At 36.8% G+C, this 26,014-nt stretch overlaps 1 protein-coding gene and 1 non-coding gene across 2 annotated transcripts in view; both read left to right on the forward strand.

Annotated features, from left to right (window-relative positions):
- Positions 1-26,014, forward strand: part of Sel1l2 (SEL1L2 adaptor subunit of SYVN1 ubiquitin ligase) — a 63,389-nt gene that overhangs the window by 24,483 nt on the left and 12,892 nt on the right. Inside the window, exons 5-16 of the mRNA XM_078049072.1 lie at positions 4,093-4,146; positions 4,590-4,649; positions 4,733-4,814; positions 6,138-6,292; positions 6,928-6,984; positions 13,011-13,079; positions 14,124-14,201; positions 19,338-19,400; positions 19,949-20,036; positions 22,330-22,478; positions 23,697-23,862; positions 23,969-24,043. Coding sequence (XP_077905198.1) covers positions 4,093-4,146; positions 4,590-4,649; positions 4,733-4,814; positions 6,138-6,292; positions 6,928-6,984; positions 13,011-13,079; positions 14,124-14,201; positions 19,338-19,400; positions 19,949-20,036; positions 22,330-22,478; positions 23,697-23,862; positions 23,969-24,043 — 1,096 coding nt within the window. The remainder of the gene's footprint in view (positions 1-4,092; positions 4,147-4,589; positions 4,650-4,732; positions 4,815-6,137; positions 6,293-6,927; positions 6,985-13,010; positions 13,080-14,123; positions 14,202-19,337; positions 19,401-19,948; positions 20,037-22,329; positions 22,479-23,696; positions 23,863-23,968; positions 24,044-26,014) is intronic.
- Positions 17,411-17,514, forward strand: LOC120887089 (small nucleolar RNA U13). The gene has a single exon (XR_005730257.1). It is a non-coding gene; the product is annotated as a small nucleolar RNA U13 (small nucleolar RNA).

Below are 26,014 nucleotides of genomic sequence, written 5' to 3' on the forward strand. Positions count from 1 at the left end.
AGACACAAATTAATGAAGAAAAACAAAACCAAAAAAAGATAAGAATTTATATTGGAAAGTGGCATTGAGGGGATAGGGACAATGCAATTTCAGGCTATTGTACAAAGGGAAGCTAAATGAGGAAAAGAGGCATACTTATTTCTTTTCATTCACCTAGTAAAAATCCAAATAAACTGAAGGAAATCCTGATAAGAGCAACAAAAGTAATTAAAGTTATAAAGACAGTCCTTGTATTGGTTTTCAAAGGATCTATAATGATGAGGATTAGTAATTAATAATCTTCATGAAAATAATGGAAATTGAGATTTTTCAGTCAGATCCTAGTGGATGTCCCAAGATATTGTGTCTTAAAAGGCTAGAGGTAGATAAGTTATTTATTTTTACTCCAGAATTAGAAACTCTCTGGTCCCTTCATATTGATGAACTGTGCTCAACAGGAAATTCGTTAATTTTCCAAACAGAAAACTAAAACCTCTTTGCTTTAGGAATCAAGAAATGGATAATTCACATTTTATTACTCTTAACATTTAAGTTCATGATGATGATCACTAAGTGGTAGTATTATGCATGACTATTATTTTCTTATTTAAAAAAATACTTTTCTGAGCCTGGCACTTCTTGAAGTGTTTCGTGGAAGGACTACAGTTAGTAGCACTATGCTGCTAATGAAAAAAGGTCACTTTAGTATCAATCTAGTGATCAGTTTGATAATTCTAGGATTACCTGTATAGGACATTCCTCCTGGATGTTTATGTTCCTTTTCTATTAAGAGAACAGACAGTATCTGAGTTTCTCATTAGGGTTTATTCATGCTTTTCTTTGGTATGCGATTTGAGCAAAAACTAATGATCACAGGTGCTTTCAAGCCTCATACAGTAATTAAAGGAACATTGTCTAAGTTTTTTTTCCTTTAGTAATTTCTACTATAAAAAGGTAAAAGAAGGAATATTTAATTTTCAAATTATTATTATGGAACCTGAGTAATTTGTTTAGAAGTACAATAAAATATCCTTTACACACAACTCTACATTTAAATCCCAACTACTGAAACAGTTCCTTAGAAACCATGCCACAATGGTCGAGTTCATAGTCAAGTCTTATGAACAGTTCAATTTGCAGAGCTTGACCTTTTAAAACCACTGCAAGTGTCCTTGCTGTCATCACTATTTTGTAACTTCCCTTTCGACTCAGACCTTTCTCTCTACTGGATTAAGATTTAATCATTCAACAATCCATCTTATTTCATCTCACCCTTACCTCTGAATTACTGACTACTAAAAACTGGTGATTGTGAAGTTGTGAGGTAACAATCCCCAAGTGTAGAGAACTAGGATAAATGCTGACAATGAGCAGTATATTTTACTACTTTACAGTTCACATCTTTTGATTTCCTCTACTTCTCTGGCATGCTTTAAGCAACATAAAAAAATAAAATGAAATGAAAGTTGAGTCCTTCATAGAATTAGTTCAAAATCATTCAGTGTTATTTTTCTATTGAAGAGTAAGTATAACCAAGGTTTGGTTATTATGGTTATTATGGTTTTAAACCCTATTTTTTAGAGTGAGCTTTATACAGAGGAACACCCCCCTCCCCAGTCACAGTGGAATTGTAACTCCACACAATCCCTCTTTACAACTTCATGAGGTCACATATTTTCCCAGGGGGATCAGACCAAATTGTGTGATAGGCTATGCACAAAAAGATACACTATTGGTGAAAGTATCTTAAAATACAAGCTTACTGAATAGAACTGTACCTTCATTTTCTTATATAAAGGTCAGAATATTTGTTTACTGTCAAAGTTTCTGAATAACTGAACGAGATTCTAAATTGAGCAAAATAAAAAAGAGTTGCAAGAAAAATTTAAAAATCTAATATTGGCTAGAGATGTCCTTAAAAAGAACCAATTTAGCCATTTTAAAACATATATTGCAACGGTTAAAGGAGTAAAAGGATTGCAGATGCTTGCCATTTGTAATAGCCTTTATGATTAACTTTCCTAAAAAGAGAATCTTTAAGACTAAAGAGGAATTTGCAAAATCATAGAAGATATTTTTAATTTTCAGCATATTTATATAAATGATTCATACATATTAGAGCTATTATCCTTTTGGAAAGTGAACTCTCAGTCAATTTCCTAATTTCAAAAGTAACAAATTTCTTTATCCTAGAAATTGCATAAAAAGTTCAAGAAATTGTTCATTTTTTACTGATTGATTTATTAGATCTTGATGCATCTTGATTTTAGACATTTGACAAAGTCTCACATGACATTCTCAAGAACTTGGATGAAAAAATATAAATGTGGGCTTGATAATGGTAGATGGAAAGTGGTTATAGTAAGTGATAGTTGAAGAATGGATAGGAGGAGAACAAGCCTGGAGATTTGTACTAGTTCAGGTAGCTCACAGCAGAAAGGTACTGGAAGAAATGAATTTGAGAGATAGTACATCCCAATAAATCCACTGTAAGTTGAAAACTCATTTAATACACATCACCTGCCAACATCATAGGTCAGAAACACAGTATTCATAGAAGATTGGTTGTTTACTTCCATGATCACATGACCGACTGGGAGGTGTAGCTCACTGCTACTGTTCAGTCCACCATACCAAGAGAAGTATTATGTCCTATATTACTAGCCAAGGAAAGGGCCAAAATTCAAAATTTGAAGTATAGCTTTACACTTGTATATTGCTTTATACAAGTGTAAAGCTGAAAAATCATACATAGGCTAGATCATCGCAAGTTGGAAACCATCTATCCTAGACTTACAGATCCCTTCTCAGTTTAGTGCTCCATCCTGATGCTGGATGACTTCTTAACTGGGTTCTGAAGTTCTCAGAAAGGCTTTTGAATCATATATTATGTGTCTCTTGTGGGACGCAATCTGGGGCTTCCTATTCTTCCATTTTGCTCTGTGACTGGACTTTCACTTTTTAATCAATATGCTTCTTACTGTTTTAATATTTTATATCAATCACATTTTATTTTAAAATATGAATTATAAATATCCAAATTCAATTCTTAAAATACTGAAAGAAAAAAAAAACCTCATTTCCAGGAAAGAAAAACACATAAAGACACTGCTGTGGTTTTATTTTTCCACAGTACCAGGGATTGAACCCAGGGGCACTTAACCACTGAGCCACATCCCAGCCCTTTTTTTTTTATTAATATTTTTTTTAGGGGCTGAGGCTGTGACTCAGTGTAGAGCACTTGTAGCATGTGTGAGGCACTGGGTTCAATTCTCAGCACCACATATAAATAAATGAGTAAAATAAAGGTCCATATATCTAAAAAATATTTGAAAAAATATGTATTTTTTTTAGCTGTTGATAGACTTTTATTTTATTTATTTACAAGTAGTGCTGGGAATCAAAGCCAGTGCCTCACTCACACCAGGCAAGTGCGCTACTGCTGAGCCCCAGCTCCAGCCCCTCCCCAGCCCCTTTTTTTATATTTTATTTTATTTTATTTTTTGGTACTGGATATTGAACTCAGGGACACTTGACCACTGACCCACATCCCCAACTCTATTTTGTCTTTATTTAATAGAGACAGGGTCTCACTGAGTTATTTAGTTCCTCACCTTTGCAGAGGCTGGCTTTGAACTCATGATTCTCATGTCTCAGCCTCCTAAACTGAACTGCTGGGATTACAAGCGTGTGCTACTGCGCCGGCTTTTATATTTTATTTTGAGGCAGCGTCTTGCTAAGTTGCTCAGAGTCTTGCCAAGTTGCTGAGGTTGGCTCTGAACCTGTGATCCTCCTGCTTCAGCTGCCCCAGCTGCTGGATTATAGGTATGTGCTACTGCACAGGGCAAGACCACTGGTTTATAATGTTTGATTATCATGATCTTTTCTAAAGTGCAGTAAGAATTAACTTATATTCACATATATTATACAATCCTCTCAGTACTGTGACCTTTTCCAAAATCTTATAGTCTTACACTTTGTTATGGAATAAGAAAAAAATATTACAACTTATGCTCTTATGGAGCAGGTGTTTTAAGTGTGCCTTATCAATATAGATGGAATTGTGAAATAAATTGATTTGTTGAATTTCATTTTTTTTCTTTTTCACTTTAGGCATTAGGATTTTTGTCTTCTTATGGAATAGGAATGGAATATAATCAAGCCAAGGTAAAGTTATTTTTTTTCTAAAGCAAAACTGATTTCTTTAAAAGAGGCATTGAATAGAATCTATTCTTTAAATAAAGGGGCCCACGTAGAGTGATGGTTGGAAGCACCACTCAACAGAAATTAAGCATTCTTAAATTTCTTAAAGTCTTATATTTTGGGTTCTTCCATGTAGGTAGGTAATATCTACTTTATAGGGATTTTTGGATGATGAAATATCATATGTACTGCCCTTGTCACAGACTCCTCAGCCTGATAACTCCCCAAAAGATGGTAACCATCTCAATAAAACAGAGTGAAAAATTGGAATTTATTTTGAAATGGCTCAAGGTTTATTATGGGTAGAAGTAAAAAAGCAAAGGTTTGTTTGAATTTCAAATTTAGAAAACTAATATATTTTCATTTTATTTATTTATTTTTTACTTTATTTTATTTATTATTTTTAGGCTCTGATATATTATACTTTTGGAAGTGCTGGAGGAAGCATGATGTCCCAGATGATTTTGGTTTGTAAATGAAATATTCTCCAGCCAAAGTAGGTATATTATAAAGATAGCATTAATTAAGAATATACATGCTTGTGTTTTAGGGGTACAGATATTTGTCAGGAATCAATGTTCTACAGAATTGTGAAGTTGCCCTAAATCATTACAAGAAAGTGGCAGATTATAGTGAGTAATTTTAATAATTTATTTTAAGATAAACAGACTTGGGACTGGGGGGTGTAGCTCAGTGGTTCATAGAGTTTTTGCCTAGCTTGCATAAAAGCCTGTGTTCAGTATCCAACACTACAAAAAAATGAACGACAAACCAAATCATACTTGCCAAGGAATTAAAATTAAATTAATAAATAAATACCAGTTGACATAAACATATGAAAATATTAAAGACCTATGCTTTTAACATCTGCTATAATGCAATTCATGTAATACAGTATGGAGTTTCTGTTCCCTTAATATTTTTCAAAAAGTTTAAATGATTGTGCTTCTCTTTTATTTTTGTTAGTACATAAATCCCCAAATATTTTTGTCTTGTTCTTGTGATGTTCATTTCTTAAACCAAGAATTTGAATGTAGCACTAATAAATATTAAGCAGTTCCCCTAAATCTAACATTTAAAATATGAAATGGCTTGTTAAAAGTTCTTAATGAAATGAATGTAAGATGCATACATTAGAGATATCTATCACTGCACTTGAGAACAATTCAGGTACTAATTATTCTATTGCCCTTTTGTCTACAAAAAGAAAAAAAATATAGAGCATGAGGCTGTGTTTCTAGAATCACTTTGAAAGTTGTTTGGGACATTTCATCTTGCAACATCACTGAAGTTGCTTACATAATAGAGTTTTTTAAATATAAGTCTTCCAAGAAGTGAATAATGTGAAGTCCATTTGGTTGATTTCTGTAATTAGAATGACATCTAAATATATACCTTTGGCAATATTGGGATCGGAGAAAAGAGAGAGGAAAAAAACTCTTTTTAAATTCAAGATGCTGTCTATAACAAGATCATTTCATATGCTTAATAAAATGGGTATCCCTGTGTATATATTTTGAATTGCACAATTTGTTAGGTGTATTCAAACACATTTATATTATTTTCAGACTATCTGTAAGAAATAATTAAGGAGAAGTTATTATTTCTATATTTCAGTCCTAGATTTCTAGAGTTATTTCAGAGTTATAGATGGGGTCAGTTATTTGCTTCTAAAATCTCTTGCTTGATCACCCTTGGCCAACATATTCAGGAGCATCTGATATATGTTAACAATATTTACAGGATTGCAAAGAAAAATTAGGTTTCTTTCACATTTCTCTGAACCAAATAAAATTCTGCAAATTTTTGTTTCCCATGAATCTTTCCTCTCTGTCAAAAAATCAGATTTCTGTACAATTTAAGCAGAATAAACCTAACACTGTTTCCTCTAAGTTGACTGTTATCTCTTGCAGCCTGAGTTTTCTAGCTGTTCTCTGGCTTGTTTCTATTCACAGTTGCTGACAATTTGGAAAAAAGTGAAGGTATTCCAGTGGAAAAAGTGAGACTAACTGAGAGACCTGAAAATCTGAGTTCTAACAGTGAGATATTGGATTGGGACATATACCAATACTATAAATTTTTGGCAGAAAGAGGAGATGTTCAGATACAAGTAATGTATACATATGAGACTGAATTCTTAGAACATGCAAATGAGAGGGACTTGGTTTCCTCTGAATGCTAGGGGGGTTAACAATGCCCCATCCTGAATGGGAATGGAAAGAGACACCCTCCCCTCTTTGCCCTACTCCTATTTTGTCTCCTGTCATTTGAAGTTCTTTTGGTCTATTGAAGAGCTAGTTGCCATAGTAATAGCAAATTTTTTTTCATTTCTTTCTGAAAAATTCATTTTAAAAAAACCCCTAGATTTTAATTATAGAATAAAAAAAGCACCATCCAATGTTGGTTTTAATACAAATGAATTCCTACAAGGATCCAGGAGCATTCTGTCTCTGGGAATGGAACAGCATTTGTGTGACCTTTGCGAGCCAAGAATAAAGGAACCTAGGTTCATGTGTCTGGGCATTGCTGTACACCAGCTACCAGGCTTCCTGCCACTGAGGAAGCCATATGCCCAAGAGCAACCAATTACCCAGTATAAGATATAGTCTGGAATGTTTCCCTGCTTCTTTCAAAACATGTCTACTGCATCAAAATGAATCAACATGCTGTAGTAAAATCACCAATGTTTTCTTTTATCTAAATTAATATTACTGCTAAATCATTTTTAAAATTCATTATTCCTAGGTATCTCTTGGACAATTACATCTAATTGGGAGGAAAGGTCTAGATCAGGATTACTATGTAAGTCAATCTCAAAATTCAGTCATATGGGGTGGGGAAGATAGTGATGAAGGAGGCTGGTGCAACAGTCAAAGGGGAAGAAAGAAAGGTGGAAGAATTGCTAAGGAAAGCACCCTGCTGTTTCCTTGGTCAGATCTGCTTGCTAGCTTCTGTGGAAGAACAAAGTTCACCACAGGGAGTGTTTTCCTAGCTGCTTTGAAGTACAAAGGGGTAGGAACTTCTGAGGAGCATCTGGGGAGGTATCCATGCTACAATAGAACTGTTGGGCTATGGTTAGCAATTCTGCAGAAAGTCCACCAGGGAAGTTCCTGCTGAAAAGCCTGAGGACCACACTCATCCCTCTTTGGTTTAATCCGAGGACTTACTACTTTTAATATAATTAAAAATACGTTAAACATCTATAAATTTGCAAAACTCCTTTAAATCATTTTGCATAAACTTACCTTATCCTAATGAGGTTAGAGGATTAATTAACCACTCGAATTTAGAGTAGAGAAAAAAAAAAAGCAAATAAACTTGACCTGCACAGGATCATCCTCAGTAAGATGCCAGAGTACAGGAGAAGTTTTGTCTGTATTATGATTACGGTTTCAAAGCCCTAATCATATCAAAGACCTAGGAAAATCATTGGAATTCTTTTGAAAAGATGATTTTGTAGCCCTTGTGATTTTTATGGGAGCTATGCACTCATTGTCTCAAAGGAACACAAACTATTCAACATAATCTCAATGGCTAAGTGATGAAAATTACTTCTTTATAAGGCTGTTACATAAAAAAAGGATCTGTTATTATTTTCCATTTCACTTTATATTGGTATTTTATGAATGTCTTTGATACTATATTTTATATAAGGTACAATAAGCACCAGGTAAATTTAAAATTTAATTTCATAAATGTGATACAATACATAGCAATTTAAATTGGCATTTAAATTCCAAGATAGTTCAATTGAAGGTTTTCAGATTTCTAAAATTCTAATCTTAAGTAAGCTTTTAGCTTCTTAGATGGAAAGTTCTGAATTCATAATATTACTCCAATATCAGATTTCAACCTGCAATGAGTTTCTCATGTTAATCATAGGATGCATAACTGGCAAGAGTTCCTCATTTTCCAAAAACATGAATTGTGAGTGTCAAATCACCCATACCTCAACCATAAGGATGCCACACCAATTTTGTACAGCACAATAAACCCTATAAAGTTATATATTTCCAGTCAACCCTAACCCACCAAGAACATCCAGATTCGAGCTGAAGCCACCTCAGGTGAGAGTGAAGTATAAGCCCAGGGCCAGTAGTGAAGGATTCCAGGGCTGTAGTGGCAACAGCCCAGCAGCTGGTCATCACCAGGCGCTTAGTAAGGCTTTTTCACAGAGGATGTCTTATATGTTTTACAAATGAGGACCTGAAGCTGTAGAGGTAATTGCTTCAAGGCTCACAGCTGGAATGTAAGGTTGTTTATGCAGAATTTGAACTCAGACCTTAAGCATTCCAAACCTATGCTCTTCCTGTTAAACTTTATATCCTTAAGACCTAAGCCCCCCAAAAGGAATCCTCTATCATCTGTTTCTCTGTTTAAAAAACAAGAAGGAATAATATGAGCTCATAGATTCCTTTATCTTGGGTTGGGCTTCTTGCTTCCAATTCAGACATCCCAAGAAGACAAATTATATTCAAGAACAATTCTAGTGGCTCAGGCTGTCACTCTCTGAGTCAACTCAGGCTGGTCTTTTCTACTTTCCTCAACCTAATAAATCTGAACTTGATGGGAGGCTCCAGTCAAAATCTCAAACCTTAAGACTCAGAGGTTTATGTTTCAGTTATCTTAGTCTGCATGAAAAAAAAAAACACTTCCAAAATTAGATGGCTTAAAACAACAGTCATTTACTTAATTCATGATCTGGAGAGGTCAATGATTTGGGCTATACTTGGTTTAACAATACTGGTCTGTGCCAGGCTTGGCTAATCTTAGCTGAACTTGCTCACGTATCTGCAGTTATCTAGAGTATTAGCTGGAGGTACCTGGTTTATATTGGTTTTATCTGTTATACCTAGATTGGCTAGGGCCTCTCTCCAAGTGGTTTCTTTCTCCAGCCTTCTGATCCTAGCTTTTTACATGGCAGTCAAAATTTCTAAAAAACCAAGAGCAGAAGTCTCCTGACACCTCAGATGAGAAATCACATGTCACTTCTGCCACATTCTTTCGGCCATAAAACCAGCAAGATTGAATGGTCAGAGAAGTGGACTTCTCTCAGTGGGCAGAGTAGCAAAGTATTGTGGTCAGTTTTCAAAGTTCCCATAATTTAGTTGCACCAGAATCAACTTGGAGGGGCAGGGGAGAATCATAGGGGAGAGGGAAGATAAAAGTATAAACTCCATTTCTGAAAGGCAGCTTTTAACTTTGCCAGGATTCTCATCCTCAAGTTTTATCTCCTTAGAGAAAATTTTGATTGACCTATTTTTCTATCACTTATCTTACCACAGTTGTTAATTTTCCTCACAACACAAATAACTCCTTGAGTTGTACTGATTTTTATTATTATCTGTGTCCCCACAATGCAATAAACGTTCTTGTCTTTTTTACTATGTCCTTAGAATAGTGACTGCTGCACTTAAGATGCTTAAATGCTAAACATTATATGTTCCTTTTCACCTGCAAACCACCACTTGAGTCAGTATGCTGTTTTAGTCCACCAAAGAAATTATTAGTTAAAGGTTCTTTGTAAGTGCAAAGCCCAAGTTACTGGATATCAAAATACCTGGAAATAGTTACCTTGCCTTTCCCTGACTTTTCTCACTTTGGTTAAATAAACCTTTCTTATGAGTGGTCAACATAGGCAACATTTTTAATATTTATTTTTCAGTTTTTGGTGGACACAAATCTTTGTTTTATTTGTATGTGATGCTGAGGATCGAACCCAGTGCCCTGAGCATGCTAGGCAAGTGCTACTGCTTGAGCCACATCCCCAGCCCACATAAGAATTTATTATCTTTCAATCTAAGATACCATCAATTGTAAGACACACCATTATTTTATGTTCTACTGAGAAAGAAAGAACTTCCAAAATAAATTATAATATGCTATTGATAGAAGTGTCCTGATTAAAATGAGATAGGGGGAGAGGTATAACTTAGAATTACTAAAACATGATGATAGGTGTTCAGTAAATATGTGAAGGATGGATGGATGGATGGATACAAAATACCTGATCTAAACTCTTTAAGATCAAGAACTCAGATTGGCACATATATACCCATCAAAATTGCTTGCATGGAACTTTGACATGGTATCTAGTATATTTTTACATAATGGAAGATAACACCTTTAAGGGCAAGTAAATTTTAAAAGAACAGATAATTGAAATTCCAAGAAAGCCATGACAGTGGAGCAGTATGTGAGAAAAATTCAACTTTTGATCTTTCTGGGAACACAATATTGAAGGGTGGAGGAAATCCCAGTTTTATTTGCTTCTGGGGACTATGGTATTTTCTTTTAGAAGTTCAAATCTGTTTTCCCAGAATGAAACTTTTTTTAGAATTCTCTATTGAGAATTCAATTGAGACAATTGAGAGCCAAATTACTAAAATGGACTTTGAAAACAATTTCACTGCCTCATAATACTTGAGCTGGAAGGACCCATAAAGATTAAAGTCCAGCTCCTTTGTTTTAGAGATTCATAAACATTTATTCATTCACTCACTCTTAAAATATTTTCTGAGTGCTTAACATATTGCAGACACTATGCTAAGTATGGAGGATCCAACATTCAGTGAGACAAAAAAACATTAAATCAGTAGATGAATGTCATGGTAGAGACAGGGCAGGGTGCCCTGAGAGTACAGAGGAGCAGAATCTAAATGAGGAAACCAAAACATGGAGATAATAGGACTTGAATAAATTATACACTTATCTGGGAACATATTCAGGTCTGGCCCATAGAGATAGTCATAAGAAGTATCTTTTTTATATTAATATTCTCTAAATTGGCAAATCATACATTACTATAACTTTCTCCCATCCAATTGACACTTGGATTATAACAAATGTTTTAGCTTTACAATGCCCTAATGCTCACAAATTTCCAATAACTTCTGCATTTTGCCAAATAAAATAAAAGACTGGTATTCAAGGCTAAGTAAGGCCCCCTTCTAACTTTTACAACTTTTAGATTTGGGTGTTCTATTTCAGCTATGCCATTTCTATTTCCTACTTTTAAAAATTTCCCTACTCTATTTTCCTTCTATTCTATTTTCCGGACACAGCTTGGTTCTTATCACCATTTCCTGGCCCCTGACATTTCCCTAGCCTGTAATGACCTCTGTATTGGTGACTAATCTCCAACTTAATCATTTTTGCTTTATGCTTTATACCATAGAGGCAGGGTGCCAAATAATGGGAATTTTATTCAGGCAGGTTATGGGACTCTAGTACTAGCCACATGATTCTAGGTGCCATAAAATAGTATCAGATATTAATAACCTGCTTCATGGTGATATTGTAAAGATCAGGAAAGAAATGGTTTGTAAACCCATATTAGAAAACTAGGTATAATTTATATTATCTGTTACTCTACACCCTTCTAATTCTTTATGGCATTCCTTTGATCTCATCTATCACCTACACCTGTATTGCTATTAACATATATTTTTTTCTTCTCAGCATCATTGTCAGGGAGAAAACATGGTCCTTACACCTATAACACATAACATACCACCATGCATATATCAGATTTCAATCAAGTTTTTGAAAAAGTATAAATTAAGATGTGTAAATGGAGATAGATGGATGAATGGATCCATGATACAATGAGATTCAGCGAAAGTGGCGTTTGTATGTATGTCTACAAGGCAGACTGATTTTAGTAACAAGGGTGTGGCTCTCAAATAAGTTGGCAACGTGTCTAGAGCAAGTTTTTGTATGAAGTTCTGCCTGGCTAGGCGCAGTGGCACATGACTGTAATCCCAGCGTCTTGGGAGGCTGAGTTAGGAGAATCACTTGTTCAAAGGCAGCCTCAGCAACTTCGAGGCACTAAGCAACTCAGTGAGACCCTGTCTCTAAACAAAATACAAAATAGGGCTGGGGATGTGGCTCAGTGGTTGAGTACCCTTGAGTTTAATCCTCAGTACAAAAAAAAAAAATTGCCTGCATTTCTTCCTCAAACATTCTCTTCTTTTTGGGAAGGAACATTCTTATACATCAACCCAGTCAAGACCTGTCAAAGAACAGAAGAATTGTGTCCTAATAAGTCACTTTGGAAAGTGTTTTTATGTCTCATTCCTGGGACTGATCTCTTTTATTACTTCATGTGGTTTCTTCTGAAAGGATTTTCTAGGAGGTCAGGACGAGGCCTAGAGAATGTGGTAGCAAGGGACAAGTTCAGCCCTATGTGTTCTAGACTGAGTGTTTCATTGAATGTCATGACCTAGACAAAAATCAGAGGCTTTGCTCGCCCCCTTTAATTTGATTTAGAAGAGATTGCCTTGAAGCTTACCTCTGCAGAAAGACCTAGTCTCACCAGGCAGCCAGGTATGTCTGGTTTTATTTTATCTTAAAAACATTAGGATTCTGCTAACTGTAGTACAAACTGTCTTATAAAATAAGTACAGTGTTAACATAAACGTCTATATTTTTAAAAATAATGAACTATTTAGCTCTATAACTGGGATTTATCTCTTCCTTACAAGCCACATGCCTATCATGCCTTCCCAAATGTGAGAAATGAATCTTCAGCTTCTAAAATTATATATGTGAGATAAATATATATAATCATACATATATATGTGATATATCTCCCACTCTTCAGAATATATATATGTATGTATATAAATATTCTCATATATGTATTCTGAGATATATATTCTCCCTCTCCTGTTTATGCCTGAAATAGCACTTGGAATCGTGCCCTGAAAAAAAGTGGGCATTTTAGATATTTTTGAATGCATATTGAATAAATAAAGCATGGTTCAAAAGGCCACTGCATAAGATTTATTTGTGACTGGAAATAATACTGTTCCTTTTCTCTCCAGAAAGCATTATACTACTTCTTAAAGGCAGCAAAGGCCGGGAGTGCAAATGCCATGGCATTTATAGGAAAGGTACATGCTTCAAGTTGGTCGATACTTTTCATTTCTTAAAAATCTAAGAAATGGCCAGGTCTGGTGGCACTCACCAGTGATTCCAGCTACTTGGGAAACTGAGGCAGGAGAATCACAAGTTCGAGACCAGCCTGAGCAACTTGGGAGAACTTGTCTCAAGAAAAAATTTAAAAGAGATTTCAAGGTGTAGCTCAGTGATAGAGAGCTTACCCAGCATTCATAAGCCCTGGATTTGATCCGGAGCACTGAAAAAAACAAACAAACAAGCAGCCTAAGAAATGAATGGTACCAGTTAAATGAACTTAGTGTAGGGTGACAGGACTGCCACCTCTTTCATGGAAGCAGCTGAGGGCTCTTCAAATGCAACGTGAGGGTGGTTTTCTTGAGTTGACAGGTTGGGAGGAAACTCCATCCACCTTTATCTGAGGCAGCAGGAATAGCCTTGAAAATGAAGCTGGCCTGGGGTTCCTCTGAGACTAGGAACATTCCCAGCCTCAGCCCTATCAGGTTTCTCCCACCCTTGAAATGAGACCCAGTTCTGCACTGACCAAAGTCTATCCTTATGCCACCTCTGCTGGGAGTCCCCTATGACTGCTGAGCAGGCTTTGTAGAGGATTTTTCTAGAGAGAAGTGTTCTCCCTCTTCAAAGACCACTCTCTCCCACCTCCCCAGTGCTGCCCTTGGCTCCCTGCAGCCAATTTGCATTAGTAACCAAGGGGATAAGTGCCCTGTTTCCAGAAAGGCTACCTACAGTAATTAAGATGCAAGAAACATGAGGAAACACAAATAAGGTCCATTTTTTTTTGCCCTTGGGCAAGGTTACTTTGGAATATATGTAGTAGATGGTATCTTTAGTCTTTTTTGTTTTATGTTTTAAATTAAGGTAAAATTCAATTAGCTTAAAATTAACTTTCAAAGTGTACAATTCAGTAGTATTTACTATATTCACAATGTTGTGCAATCATTAACTTTATTTAGTTCAAAAATATTTATATCACCCTGAAATTCTTTTGTTTTTTACACCCTCTTCTACCTTTTTCCTAGATGTACTTAGAGGGGAATGCTGCTGCACCTCAAAATAATGCTACTGCTTTTAAATACTTTTCCATGGCAGCCAGTAAGGTAAGTCCTCAAATTACTGCTATAAACACATAAAATTTAATTGGCTTTTGTTAGCATATAGACTAATGCCCAAGAGTTGACTTTGAAGTTCCAAGCCCAGATAATGGGCCTGGAAGCTTTGTGTCTTAGAGAAATGATTTGGTTTGATAATAAAAGATGGGTTGGGTGGGGAAGACACCATTTGTCTTATTGGTAAACAAAAAGGAGAGTGACTTGTGCTGCCCTCCTTAGGGCTAGCAAAAACCCAAACAAAAGTTCTGCTTTCTTTTCCTCTCTGTAGTAGGTGATGCTTTCTAGCTCAAGAACAGGAAATGAAAAAGATGGAGAGAGAGAGGAAGGGGTAGCTCAGTCAATAACTGCAGTAAGTTCAGGATAAAGAAAACCAGGGAATATACAGTTTTCTCCTGTCATATCTCACCCAATAGCCAGAGTTCTTCCTGGCCCAGGAAGGAGGTTGTCAGGAAGGTGGTCAGGGCAAGGAGATCAAGAACATGGTAATGGAGACAGAATTCCTGACTTGAATGTCAGCCCTGCAACTTTGTGACTATGACTAACCTATTTAAACTTTTTGTGCCTCACTATCCCAAAAATAGCAAATAAAAAAATTTTATGGATAACATTGTCATCCGAATTTAAGGCTTGCGTGTGCGTACACGTGAGCACACACACACACACACACACACACACACACACACACACACACCTCGTATCATAAAATACTTAAAGCAGTGCTCTTGGCACATAGTAAGTGCTGTGAATCAGTTATTATCTTTTGAAGTCTGAGACCAGTTAGGTAGACTGAACTTAGAAATATAACCAAGGCAGAATGGATTGGAACTACGAGGGAATACAGAAATGGCGTAACAGTTGGCCCTGTATATACCAGGTTGTATACCCATGGATTCCAACAACCATGTATCCAAAAAACCAAAACAAAACAAAACTGTGTTTTAGTTAGCTTTTACATTCCTATGACCAGAATATCTAACAAGAACAACTTAGAGGTGGAAAATTTGGGGCTCACAGATTAGAGGTCTCAGCTCATAGATGGCTGACTGCATTGCTCTGGGCCCAAGGTGAGGCAGCCCAACATGGGGAAAGGGCCCAGTGGAGGCAGCACATCATGGGGGAAAGGCCCAGTGGAGGAATACTGCTCAGCTCATGATGGGGGTCAGAAAGCATTAAGAGGAGAAGAGGCCATAAGGGAAATGAACCCTTCCAGGGCACTCCCCCAGTAACCCACCTGCTCCAGCCTAGCCCTACCTGCCTAGAGTTACCACCCAGTCAGTCCATTCAAATTAGTATGGACTTATTGATTAGTTTACAGCTAATCACTTCACTTCTGAATATTCCTGCATTAACAGGAGTTTTGGGGGGATACCTTATGCCTGCACCATAACAAATTGCATCTATATTGAATGAACTTGTACAGACTTATTTTTTCTTGTCATTCCTTAAATAATACAGTGCAGCACCTATTTACATAGCATGATATTAAAAATAATTTAAAGGGCTGGAGTTGTAGCTCAGTGGAAGAGCGCTTGCCTGGCATGTGTGAGGCACTGGGTTCGATTATCAGCACCACATATACATAAATAAAAATAAAGTTCCATCAACAACTAAAAGAAATATATTAAAAATAATTTAGAGATGATTTAAAGTATAGAGGAGAAGGTGCATAGGTTATACACAATTACTATGTCATTTTACATAATGGACTTGAGCACCTGTGGATCTTGGTATTTCTGGGGGTCCTGGAATCAAACTGCTTCATACTGAGTGATGACTGTGATATACATCGCTTGCTATCAGAACTTTTGTCCTGGTTCTTAGCACCAGGAAGCTGTTATCTGTCAGGTAAAAAATTAGTTAATGATTCTGATCCTTTTATACCTAAAGAATGTCCTCATCCCAACAACCATCAACCTAATTTTGGCAAATGGCCTTTATAAACTTTCTATCCACCACATAGTAGGAATCATTTATTTGTCTTAAAATTTTGTAGTGCAACACTGGCAATAAAGATGTCTTCAAATTGAGGAGTATTTTCAACTGTTCTCAGTTTTTAAAAGCCTACATGCTGCTTAGGAGCCTATTTATACATGACTAGCACCTCTAGCTGCTGCTCTTGTGGTGTAAATTACTGGGAAAGCTAGTACTCTGCTCCTCTCCCTTGTAATTTATATGAAATTGTTGCTCAGCAAGCCAGTCATCTGGAGTACCATTACATTAGAAGGACAAGGAAAAGCAGACAGAAAAAAAAGATAACCGAGGAAGATCTCCTATAAACTGGCAAATAATGCTGATTTGTCAGTCCAAAGTAATAATGCTGGGAAGCTGGGTATGTAGATTAAGTCAGTTCCCTAACTATTCAGGGCTTTGTAACTAGCAGTGATTTGTGCCACCCCATTCAAAACCTGAGCTTCCTTTCTTTATGAAAGAAATATAAAATTATACTTAAGGTAATTATTCTTAATGACACTGGGTGGGTACAGACACATACTCCTTGGTCACTGTGTGAACAATCTGTTAGATTTCTCATGCATATTTTCCTTTTACTACTTTAAAAAACATACTACCGCTTAATTTTGTTTTGAAAGTAATATCAGTATCAAGACACAAAGTTATAGACTTTATACCCACTTTGGTCTAATGTACTTTAAACACTAATGTTAAAAAACAAAAACAATGTATGTAGAAAACAATTTAAAATCTAAAAATTATGGGACATTAAGCCTGTATGGGATCATATGCCTTAGACTCTTCTTACTCTTCTGAATATATCCAGCCCAACTCCATATCCATACTTTTGTCATACCTACTCCCTTGCCAGATTCCCCCATTCCAGGTCCTACAGAGCTCAATCCTCTTTCTCTTTAGAAAGCCTCCTCACCCCTGCTGACTCACATCATCTTTCCCTTCTTAAATCACCCCATAATCACTCTCTACTGCTGGGATTCTGCAGCTTTCTATCTTCTGGCTTCTGTCCTCCTGTCTGAAGGCCATATCTCCTCAACTCAACAAGGACATAGCTAGGGTTCATTAAATATCTGTCTAATAAAGAACTATCTTCTTCCTAGGTTCATGTCAGTTAACCTAAGCTCTAATGTGGAAGTTGTATATTCTGGTGGCTTAGCTACACATGTTTTATTTGGCCCAGAAAGAGTTTGAAAAACAAATAAATTTCACATTGAAATTTGGATACTGAGATTCTTTTGTGATTCATAAGCATGATAATTGAGTGTTCACACTACTGTGTGAGATGGGCCTTCCTCAAAATTTGTTATGATGCCAGCATATCACTCATCAGATGTGAGAAAAGAATTGATTTGGACATTCAGATTTTCTTGGAAAATGGTAAGAGTGACTGTATAGGAGTGCCATTTTGTGTGACTGGCTGGATCAGAGTGGTCAAGTAGCTGCTGCTGTCTTTGGACAGGGGAGGCACACTCTGGTTTACATTGGACTCCACCATTCTCTCCATTACCTGGCTTAATATACTTCTTACATTACCAGAATGGCTCCTGCAGATACCTAAATTGGCTACCCTTGACCTGAACGTTCTAAACAAGCACTCTAGGCATTAAACAGGTGATGAGTAGTCCAAAGAGCCTCAGTTTCCCAGGGACTCTCCTAAAAAAGAAAAATATTTGTTCCAGCTATTCTAACTTTCCTCTTCTTCTTTCCCTTTTTTCTTACCTTCTCTCATTTTCATTCCCTTCCCTTCCATTTTTCTCATCATCTAAATGAAGTTAATTAGAAGAAGATAGGCTCACTAGTCTTTGCCAAACCCATCATACAAAGTCTTAATTCTCCCCAAACAGCATAACCCATGATTCCTAGAGATAAGTCACAGGTAGACATGGTCAGGAAAGAAAAGGGAAGAGAACGGAGATGCCATTTATTTTAAATACAGATGGATTATCCTTAAGAACTCTTATAATACTGGGTCCTTTGATTACACGTATAGGCCCAAAGTTTGGATTCTTGAAACAGTTTTGAAATGGAAAGAACACTCTGCTTGGGTCCATAATAACCAAATTTAGATGGTAAGAAGAAATTCAGAGAGCTTTCTATTAGAACTCAAGTTCCTGAGGAAATATCATAAACCTGCCAAACAAACATATAGATATGGTGAAATCAAGCCATGGGGCCAAGCCATGGCTCCTTACACAGTTACCTGAGAGTGAAGCACATGAGGGGAGATAGAAAGAAAATTTGAGTTTTCTAGTTGAGGAAGTCACTTTCAAGGTTCACTCTTCCCCTGGGATTGGTATGCTAAATACCAATATATTTGAACACTTGCTGTGGAACACTGTCTTCTAGTACTAAATGTGCTAAATGTACTCAGAGACATTAATCAGAAAATAAATGGTAATTAATTTAGCATCAAGTGGAAAAGAAAACATTGTTTGACACTATGAACCGTATAATTTGAATGAAGGAACATATACTAACAATGCTCTACTATCTGTAGTGGCTGGATTGAAATCCACAGAGTCTCTAAAATGTTATTTGGCTATTTATGGCAACCTTCTTTGACCAAAGTAGGAAGGATGTCTGGAAACACTTTCCCCTTTTGGAAAGCTCCTGTATGTCCTTCAAGATCCAACTCAAATGTCTTCACCCTGACAATTCAATCCTCTTCAATTCCTAGCCTCTCCAGGCATTTGAATGTCCTTCTTCTAGGTGAGCACAACTCTCTCAATTGATTTCACTTTAGAAGTTAGCACATTTGACATGACTTTTAGAAATCTGACCATCCCTCTGATATGGCTCAGAATCCACAAGTCTGTAAACTCCTCAAGGCAGGGATCACAGTTCATTCATTTTTAACCTCTTACTTCTTCTGCCCAATGCCTATTATGGAATCACACATATAACAAATACTAAATGAGCATTGGATGAAAGAATGGAGAAAGGATTTGACATTCTTTTCCCTCTTTCTTGTCAGAGGGGGTTATGAAGGTATAAAAGATAAACTAGAGAGGTCAGAATAAGTTGCCAGCTGCCTGATTAACCTGCCTTGATTAATCTCTTACTGGGTACATTTCAAACATTTTGAATGACTTTGCAGTAATTTTCCTTATCATGAATTCTTCTGGGATTTTATTTAGATTTTTGTAACTCTTCTAGGGCAATGCAATTGGTCTTCATGGACTTGGTCTCCTTTACTTTTATGGAAAAGGAGTTCCTGTGGTAAGTTAAATAATTTCATTATATTTTCAACATATTTCTAGCAATTTATAAGGTAAAATTCATGGTAATTCATTAATTTATGGGAATTAGTCTCTATTACCTGGTTCATCAAATTATTGTATTTGATAATAGAGAAAAAAATAATTCAGTAGAATCTTTGCCAAAAAGATGTAGGAGAATAAGCTTGTGACAAAAATAGCAACTTTAATTATATCTTAGAATCATAGATTCTAAATAGCCTTAGAAATATCTGTCTCCTGAGGATTTTATTGATAGAGAAATTTGTCATCTTAGTTTAACATGTCTTTTGAGTGACCTTCTCCTGACATCTAAGGAAACCTACTGACAATGTAGAAAAATATGTAATTTACACTGAAAATGAGATAATTATTTCCTAATAGAATCTAATGTAATAATAAAATAAAATGTATTACATTTCTGATGCTATTTTAATTAGCCCATATGGCACTCTTTTAAAAAGTGGAAGGCAATTGTTACCATGGAGTTATACATATAGCTTTGAGTAATAGAGTGTAATTATCTTGCAGAATTATGCCGAAGCACTTAAATACTTTCAGAAAGCTGCAGAAAAAGGATGGCCCAATGCACAGTTCCAGTTAGGCTTCATGTACTACTGTAGGTACTACAAATACAGCTGCTTTATTTAGAATGACATATGCATTAGCAAGTCTGCTTCTTTTACAACAAAAACCAAATGGTTGGTGTGAGTGGTTTAAGAAGGAACAGTCAGGCAGCAATTTGAAGAGGGATTTGAGGAAAACTGAAGAAAAGGCATCAATTTGAGGTTCTTGTGTTAGCCAATGCACATATCCAAAAGCAAGTATGAAACTTAAGAGAAAAGTTGAAATTGAAGAGAAAGATTTAGGAGGCATCAACAAAATAGGTGTGAGTTAAAAGTATCTGAGACCACAAAGGGAAAAGAGTATGGAGAAAAGCACAGTGAGGTCTGGTCAGAAATCCGGTGATCCTCCAAGTCATTTTTAAAGGATAGGCAGAGGAAGAGAGATCATCAGGAAGAATAAAACAGCATGGTCAGAGGGGCAGGGGGGGAAAATGATCTAAAAAAGAGCCAAAGAGGCAGAGCTTTCCATAGAGAGTAAATGAATGAGTGGCAATATGGAGAATCTTGGTGAGAATATTAGACTGTTTGGGGTGGAAGCCAGATGACAATGGGTTAGAGTGTGAATGAAAGGTGAGGAAATACATGAATTAAAATGTTCTTACCAAAAGTGTGTCTTTAAAGTAAAAGAGAGAGATGGAATTACAGAACGAAGGGGACGAGAACCAAGAGCGAGTTGTTTTTGCATGAGAGACCTAAACATAATTATAATTGATGAAAAAAGTTTCTGGAAAAGTTAATGGTATTAGGATCTGATTGGGCCCATGTCAGTGGACACCTCATTAACCTTGATAGAGAAGTAGGATTTCTCATCCTTGAAGACTGGAAGGAGGGAGGAAAGAATGGTACAATGTAAATATGGGGCAGGAGGATGGGGAGGGAGGCAAGTGAGGAAGGACAATATGGAGTTTTCCTCAATAATTTCATAAGTAAAAAGATGCCTTCTCAGAGCAGAGGCAAAGAGGTTGGGGTAGAGTGTTTGTAATAATCTCTCTGGAGGCTGAGAGATGGAGTGGTCAGGACAAATACTAGGAGAACTGAACATATCCCTTCCAAGTCCTTCATATCAGAGATGTAGCCAGAATGCAGCTGACCATATCATAAATGTCAAATATGGTCAAGAGGTCAGCTGACGTTTTCCAAAGTGGCTCACAGAAAGGCTCTTTTTGCACTATAATGGGGAGAGCATTGAGGACTTTTTCTTGTAGTTCATTCCAAGTCCTCAGGTCAGGATCTGTCATTCCTAAAGCTCCCAGGAAAAGAGTAATAGTAATCCTAATGTATATTAAATCTTTTTATGCTTTCACTCATTTAATCCTCTCAGCACACCAGGTAGTGGGGTGGGGGGCATAGCACATTGGTTATAGATGAACAAACTGAGTTGGACATGTTGACCAGGACCACACAGTTAGTGAAGCTGGGATTCAAGAAATGTGCCTCCAGAGCTTTTACTTTTATTTATTTATTTATTTATTAATATTTATTTTTTAGTTCTCGGCGGACACAACATCTTTGTTTGTATGTGGTGCTGAGGATCGAACCCGGGCGGCACGCATGCCAGGCGAGCGCGCTACCGCTTGAGCCACATCCCCCCCAAGCTTTTACTTTTAATCACTACATGGCATTGCCTCTAAAGGCCAAGAAATGTTAGAGTTGGGAGGAAATTTAAGGACCATTTAGGGAAAGCTTTTGCAAGTAAAATGCCAGGTGTGTCTAACTCAAAAAGAGGAGTAATAGGAGAGTCAGGACAAGATTTTCTAATGCTAGGAATCTTCTGATTCATTTGCTTCAGTACCAAATGCCTCTCCTTGCTCCAACCATGAGTTGGGTCAGAGATGGATTTCCTGGAGCTGGGAATTTCCTTCTCTATGCTCCATTTTTGTGGCTGGGTAAGCTACACTGGTATCCTGGCATGGAAAGATGACAAGGATGGTGAGTAGATCATGGTGAAACTCCTGTTCCTTAGAGACCACCACTTGGTCTCCTTCTCATTAATGAGTTATACCATATTGAGGAAATATTTTCATGAGATTAAACTTCTTTTTCTTAGTTTTCTGGTAAGTCAAGTTCACATATTTCTATATTCTTGCACCCTAACTCAACTTCTCCACCCCTAAAGAGTGGATTTGACCTATTTATTTATTTATTTATATTGGTTGTTTGGATTTGACTTTTAATTGGCTTTTCCCAGCCTATTTAAGCTAGCAGGTATCACTATGACTATTATCGCCATAGATTATAATGTAAAAAAATAAATAGGGAATATTTCAAAACAATTTTAATTTTCAGCTGGCTCTGGAGTATGGAAAGATTACAAACTTGCCTTCAAATATTTTTACTTGGCATCCCAGAGCGGGCAGCCCCTTGCCATTTATTATCTGGCTGAGATGTATGCAACAGGAACAGGAGTGTTAAGATCCTGCAGAACTGCCGTGGAGGTAAATACTGGTCTGTTTTTCAAGTTCTTATCATTTCGCACACGGGGATACTGGAGAGCTGATACTGTCCTTAAATTGTGGGCGCTTTTTATTTTTATGGGAATTACCTCTTTTCTTCACATTGACATTGTGAACACTGACATTTGCCAGAGAGAAAAAACAGTGATGTAACTTGGATTGGGAAAGGGAGAAAGAGAAATGATCTCTCCTCTTTTGTATTTGGCTTTTTATCACGTTCAGAGCTCGCCTCAGAATTTAGTTAAGGAGTTCTGTTTCAGCCTTCAGTCAAATCACCAGGGTAATTTGGCACTTCTAGTGGGATTGGGAATTGCTACTTGGGAAACGAAAGGCTTGATTTAGCCTAGAAAATGTAGCCCATTTTTTCCCAGAAAGCCAGGTCCTTAGGTGTTTGATGATTTGGATGACAATTGAAAGAGTGGATTCTTTAAGCCTGAGCTAGTAATGGACTTTTCAAAAGAATGCTTTTAGGACCTTTTGCCCTTCATTGATTTATTAAATATGTCTGCTGCAACAGTATAAATACCTCCATGTTGCAATCTGGTCCCTCTGAAACTCATTTCAAAAGCTGCCAGCTAATAATCTATCTTTAGATTTGCTCCTTTGCCAACTTCCTAATGAATTATGTATGGCTAACCTCTTTTGGTTACATAAGGGCTATTCAGCTACGTTGACATTTGTCCCTGTAGAGCTTTGCACACCTCCCTCGCAGTTATGTCACCTATACCCTGAGGCACTGTATTCCCTTCATTCTCTCCTTTTCACATCAGCTGTGGCCTTGTAACTTGCCCAAGCAGAGCAGCAGTACCCACAAAGGCCCTTTAAAGAACAAACAAACAAACAAACAAACAACCCTGAACTCAGTACATTCTTGTCCTGCCAAATAGCCTCCTGCCAGGAAAGTTTATTATGCAAATTTAAAGTAAGCTTGAGGAAGTTTCTCTCAAGACAAAAAAACACAAACAAAAAACCAACACACACACACACACACACACACACACACACACACGCACACTTGTAATTTTTTGTGCCTGTAAAAAGTATTAACTCTTCACTCTAAATAATTTGCAAAAAACATGCATCAGGCTTAAAATTCTTGTCTGATCAGCCAGTGGAAGCTGAACACAAATTTCATTATCATTTTCCTGGGATGAAATATACTGGCTAACTAGTCTGCTTGATTTCTTTTCCCACATACAGCTTTATAAAGGTGTCTGTGAACTAGGCCACTGGGCTGAGAAATTCCTGACAGCTTACTTTGCCTATAAGGATGGTGATATAGATTCTTCTCTTGTTCAGTATGCACTGCTTGCAGAAATGGGGTATGAAGTAGCTCAAAGCAATTCAGCATTCATTTTGGAAACTAGTAAGAAAGATAAGTTAAAATTCTCTAATCATACATATGCATGTATGACTTTACTACAGAGGCATTTTAAGCCTTCTTAATGGAATGTCTTTTTTTTTTTTTCTAGAAAAGGCTAAAATTCTTGAAAAAGAGAAGATGTATCCAATGGCACTTCTTCTATGGAATCGAGCTGCCATTCAAGGTATATAAAACCTAGATAAAAATAAGAAAATACCTTCTCCCTGTCCACTATTATTCATCTGATTTGCTTCAGCAATGTTTTTGGGCATGCAGACTATCAAATAGGTGACATTTGAACTATACTGATGTTAGAGGTCATTTTCAGGAATTAATTTTCTTCATTATTCTCAAAGTCCCTTGGTTTTGCAAACCCTAGGAATTTTTTTTTTTTAATAGCTCTGTCTCCATGGCACCAGAGCAGTTGTTTGAAACATGATAATTTTACTCAAGAAAACAATTTTCTTAGTCTGGCTTCAGTCACTCATTTGCCAAGTTGTTTACTGGACTAATCAGGGATGTGACCTATGCCTTTGTGTGTTTATAGGCAAAATTTGTCATGTATCTGAGACTCATTTGATTTCTCTTCTAAAATATCACATTGATGATTACTATAAAATTCAGATATTTACTATAACCATTAACACATTTGAACCAAAAACCAAACAAAAACAAAGCAGAAATGAGTGGGAAGATCCTTTTCCCTTACCTGGAATTCTCATGTCCCTCCCACTTATTGGTGTTCCATGTGGTAAAGAATATAAAATACCATTGGTGGGAAAAGCCTTGACAGGAGGCATTCGCATCACTGTGGCATTTTTCTCCCAAAATTATACTATTAAAATTAGAGCAATATTATAAAGCTGTCACAATTGGCATTTAGATATGGGGAGAACTCTTACAATAAGAGAGCAATTTTGGGGCTGGGGATGTGGCTCAAGCGGTAGCGCGCTCGCCTGGCATGCGTGCGGCCCGGGTTCGATCCTCAGCACCACATACCAACAAAGATGTTGTGTCCGCCGAGAACTAAAAAATAAATATTAAAAAAAAAAAAAAAAGAGAGAGCAATTTTGCTTCCAATTAAGTTTCTTAAAATCCTATCATGCTAAGACCAAATCATCCCTTTTAACAGGAAATGAATAGGATAAAAAATGATTCTCAGCTGATGCTAATATGAGGCAGAGGAAAAAGTCACAGTTGTGCCTTCTCAGATCTAGTTGAGCCAGTAGCACAGCAGCAAGCCATCAGTGCAATTTTAGAGAGAAATTCCCTTTTTTAAAAAGCCGTTGCTTTCTAAAATGCAATAAAGACCTTATTTAGAGTGGGAAAACAACACTAGCAACCTCTCAGCCATGGCAAATCAGCTCAGTTGCAACAAATGCAGGTTTATTCCAAGATAGGAAATGGTGTGAATTGGACCAAGGAAGAAAGATACTGAAAATGAGGGGACATTAATATTAAACAAATTTCCCAGTATAAAAAAGTCAGGCCTCTAAAACTAATTCTGTGTCACAGAGAGGTCAGGCATTAAATGTCCCTGAAGATGTGGCTGTGAGTGTCTCACTTGGGGGTTAGGAAATCTAATAATGAAATTTTCCAATTAGTCACTAGTGGTGCTTCTTTTAGCAGTTGTTTCATGTGAAGAGGGCACTGAGCCATCAGGACTCAGTCACCACCTTGTAACTGTGAAACCAAAAAAGAAATCCCTCTACTGTCAACAGATCCCCCCAGGAGCCTGTCAGAATCACCACATGCCCCTGGTAGGTCCTGCTCATTAAGGTGGAGCTGAATCCTCTGAGAATCAGCTTGTTCACTGCCTTGCAATCTCAGACTTCTGGGATCCTGCTTGGAGCTTGTAAAGCTTGAAAATGCACAGGAGAGTCTGCACCCTTTGTGGTTATAACAAAGAAGGGCAGTTTGGGACAAAATTAGAAATGGAGTGCATTTCTCTTTAGGCTTCTATGGACCTCCTACCTCTCCGGGCCTTTCTAGGATTCTTTCCTGGTACCATTCCCAAAAGGACTTACTCCCAGTTGCCTATACATTTTGAAGCATATGGCAAGCAAACCCTGATAACTCATGTCTTTGTCACTTTTAAGAAGTTTTATAACATTAGCTGGACTCTGAGAGAACTAAAGTTGGCTCTCTAAAAGAT

The sequence above is a fragment of the Ictidomys tridecemlineatus genome, chromosome 5 (genome assembly GCF_052094955.1).
Source record: "Ictidomys tridecemlineatus isolate mIctTri1 chromosome 5, mIctTri1.hap1, whole genome shotgun sequence".
In the NCBI taxonomy this organism is placed as follows: Eukaryota; Metazoa; Chordata; class Mammalia; order Rodentia; family Sciuridae; genus Ictidomys; species Ictidomys tridecemlineatus.